This window comes from Chaetura pelagica, unplaced genomic scaffold, assembly GCF_000747805.2.
Source record: "Chaetura pelagica isolate M959 unplaced genomic scaffold, ChaPel_1.0 scaffold630, whole genome shotgun sequence".
Taxonomy (NCBI): domain Eukaryota; kingdom Metazoa; phylum Chordata; class Aves; order Apodiformes; family Apodidae; genus Chaetura; species Chaetura pelagica.
In genome coordinates this window covers 499,734-503,480 of record NW_009951855.1, presented here as the reverse complement: position 1 = coordinate 503,480, position 3,747 = coordinate 499,734, and the positions used below count along the sequence as shown (strand labels likewise).

The window sequence follows — 3,747 nt, the reverse complement described above, 5'->3', positions numbered from 1 at the left end:
CAAATTTATTGCCCCAGATTGAAGCCAATTAAGAAACAAAAATTTATTTTGATGTATTCAACAGTTGTTCATTTGTATTCAACAAATATGAAGTCCTTCATGGTGTATTCAACGGTCCTTTTACTTATAGGTTGATGCATTATGCATTTCTTGCACTTTATTAACCAGAAAAAAATAATATTTATGGTTTGAGCCTCACTGTAATTTGGAATTACTTCAACTTTTATCTTCAGATGTAGAAGAAAAATTGCAAATATTTATTAAACAGCAGTAACCTTGAAAAGATAGACTGTTCATTCCTGAACACTACTTACTATTTTCAGTCTTTTTAAAATCTTAGAATCATAGAATAAAATCACCTAGTGTATATCTTGCAATCAAAAAATTCACAAACTGTATTTAGCAATCAAGTCACCTAAATCCTGTTTTATTTTTCAGTTTCCAGAGCATTATTCAACCAGATTTGAGAAGACGAGGCTACACAGCTTCCTCCTATTCAGGATACAATGATGGAAGAGGGTATTCTTTCATTACATTAGTCCTGCTTTTTTTTTCCTATCTTAGCAAAGTAACAATGTATTCAGATTATAGTTGTGAGGAGCATTGAAACAGTTCATGTAAGAAGACTATAATGTTGTTTATATGCAGTATGTTGTCTGAAACTCAGTGATTACAAAACGTACCTTTGGATAACTGTGATAGCAGCATAGTCTCTCTCACTGAAACAATTTTGCAAACCTGCCTAGTAGACAAAATGCATCTTTATTGTAATTCTTTGTTAGGCTTCCTTATACTATTTCATTTACATGAAAAGTGATTTTCTGCTATTAGATTACCTACAAATAAAAGAGTGTTTTCCTATACCTCTCTACTTATCTTTCTAGGGATATAATTTTTATAAACACTATAGTTACTGTGCTTCTTTGCTCTTAATGGTTTGCCTGACTTTTTGGTAGGACTCTGCAAAATCCTCAGTTAATTGTAGCTTTCTTTTGTGAGGCAACAGTAATTTGAATAGTTTGTATAAGAGAATTTTCATGAAAGTGGAGTTGGGGTTTGGTTTTTTTTTTACAGCTTTTCAAATGACACACAACTTTTCCAGAGGTTCTAACTTTCTAAGCACTGTCATTTAGAAATGTTATATTTCTAGTTTAACAATTAAATGCTGATTGAATAGATGTTGCTTTCTTTTCAGGCCTCCCGCACATCCTCGCCGTAGGATGGGTCGAATAAACAACTGGGGTGGTGGCCCCAGTCCACCACCAATGGCTGGAGGTGGATGAGGAAGGTAATTCCAAATCTGCTATATCCTGCTTTCATTTCTTTTAAATAACAATGATAACTGAAGATTAAGGTTAAATGGAGCATTTTACAAAAGTTACCAAAACAAGAAGAGAACCATAGTTGTTAGATAGTTTCAGTAAAAAGGGATAAAAAGAACATGAGATGTTAAAGAGGTTTTGCCTCAGAACTGGTGAGCTTTCACTTTTGATTGCACAGAAGTTGATATCCAAAGTGTAGCAAAGATTCTTGAACATAGCTGATTAAAAAAATTATTTAGAACTTCTCATCTTTTTGGGCTGCTAATTTGAAAGCCTGCCTAGATCAGTAGTGACTGAAACTGTGTTGGCATTTCTAATATGACATGAGGTACTTTTGTTTAAAGTAGATACTTACCAGTAAAAAAGAAGGAAAATCAATAAGATTGTTAAAATACTATTAGTAAAAATCTTTTTTCCTGTTACAGTGATATAGCTATGCAAATCTTGAATTCTAGTATCGCAGAAAAGAATTGCTTAAAAGGGGGTGGACAGGGGGCAAAAAAATCCTCAAAATTAAAAAAATAATGGTCTTTAAATTTCTTACAGCTACCTGAATTTTAATTACTTTACTAATTAGTTTGGCTGGTGAGAGTCTCATCTAACACAATATGTATATAGTATGGTTTAATTTACTTTAAGTCTTAAGCATTCCTTTTTCCATTAATCATTCCCCATTGTTACCATAATAAAAGTGACAAGAAAAAAAAAAAACAAACATGCCTGTTAACACCTTTAAGTCTTGTAGGAAAAAGTTCATATTCCAGAAATACACCAGTATTTCAGTTCTCTAGAAAGATTATAAGCTTCTTCACATGTTTTTGTGGCATTTTTTTCATTTGTATGTTGTTTTTTCCTAGACAGGAGGCTAGCAAAGGCTGTGGGGAGGGCTTGTGGGTGAGAAGGGCAATGGGTAATCTGGTTAGGAATAGAAGTTTGCAAGCCTTTAAAATGTCTTATTTAGCTAAACTAAACATTATTTTATTTTAAAAATTACATAATTTTATCTGGCAAAGAAAGGCCTTGTCTTTAAATGTAACTACTTTATCTTTTTAGGTAAATGCCTGCTGAGGAGGCAGGCAAAAGCATACACATTTGCAAGAGGAAGAGTTTAGTGGTGGACCAAATGACTTTGAATGTTGTGAATGTGTATGTCTAACTGGGAACTGTTCTGTGATACAAGCAGATTAATGAAGTTGTACTGGGAACTCCTTCTTTAAGGATCTGGTGTAACTGAACTACAGTTTTATTAAATACATGTTTACTGTCTAAAGTCTTTGTATAGTTTCTGAACATTTAACTGTAGTTGCAAAGTAATAAGTAAATTATATTTGGCTTGTTACAAGGGTGGCTTTTTCATAATTAAAAAAAATGTATTAAGTACAGCAGCCCTTTTCTGTTTAAATGGGGAGGAGTACATTTCTCTGTTTGAAACAGAAGGTCCCTCAAGAGGCAGACTAAAAGCAGGGCTTCCTAATAGGGTCTGTATTTACTCTATTTTTTATCAGCACTAACATTCTGAATATTGCTGTATTTTCATAATATTAATGATAATCTAAAAAAACTTTTTAGTTGCAACTTACAAATTACTTTGATTTACAATCCCTGCCTTTAACAGACTTACTTCCGTAAGGCCCATAATGCCCATTTTGTAAGCGCCTCTTTAAAAAACTTCCTTCTCCATTATGAACATAAGTATATAAGTCTACTTGTACAAATTTGGTACTTTTTTTCAATAAAAGTAGGCTTTACTTTTAATACAGGAAGAAAAGACAGCAAACTCAAATACTTAGTGCTAACACAGAAGAGTTCTTTTCTTTCAAACAGTAACTACCTTTTAACTAATTTAACCCATTTCAGGATAGGAGTTACTGCTTTTGGTTTTGTTTGGGGGTTATTTTGAGGTTTAGTTTCATTGGACAGAACTGTATTTGAGAAGAGATTAGCAGCCAAGAATCCAGACTGAATTCTACAAGGAGCCACTGCAATTATTTTACTTAAGCTCCTTTAAAAAGCAAGGAATTTTAACATCCAGCAATACACCTCGGTTAACATAAGCATCTAGCTGGCCTTTGCCAGATACCTATGGTGAGATCACTCTCTCCGGTGGTTCCCACTCCTGCTACACTTACCCAACACAAGATTACTAGCTTTTAAAATTGCTGTGGAGCCGCAGCCTTCGGTGTAATAATCAGATCTGCCTCAGCTCCGCTCAAACGTCGCGTCTCCATGAAGGAGCCTCCCACTCGCAGATCAGGTGTGCACAGGTAGCTCGGTCATGGTTAGTTCCTCACAGGTTTGTCACGTGTACATCAGCTCTGCTATGGTGTTTTTTTAAGTTGTTGGAGGACAGTACTGCCCTTCCCCCGGCCCCACCGCCGAAACAGCCCAGCTGGCAGGACGTGGCTGCCGTTAGGTCAGACCTCTC

At 35.0% G+C, this 3,747-nt stretch overlaps 2 protein-coding genes across 2 annotated transcripts in view; both read left to right on the top strand.

Annotated features, from left to right (window-relative positions):
• Window positions 1-2,664, top strand: part of LOC104384933 (selenoprotein K) — a gene marked incomplete at its 5' end in the record, with an annotated part of 3,306 nt that extends 642 nt beyond the window's left edge. Inside the window, 3 exons of the mRNA XM_009993328.1 lie at window positions 439-519; window positions 1,196-1,288; window positions 2,376-2,664. Of these exons, the coding sequence (XP_009991630.1) occupies window positions 439-519; window positions 1,196-1,283 (169 nt within the window). The remainder of the gene's footprint in view (window positions 1-438; window positions 520-1,195; window positions 1,289-2,375) is intronic.
• The window catches only part of ACTR8 (ARP8 actin-related protein 8 homolog (yeast)), a gene marked incomplete at its 5' end in the record, with an annotated part of 14,532 nt that overhangs the window by 2,974 nt on the left and 7,811 nt on the right, over window positions 1-3,747 (top strand). The window lies entirely within an intron of this gene.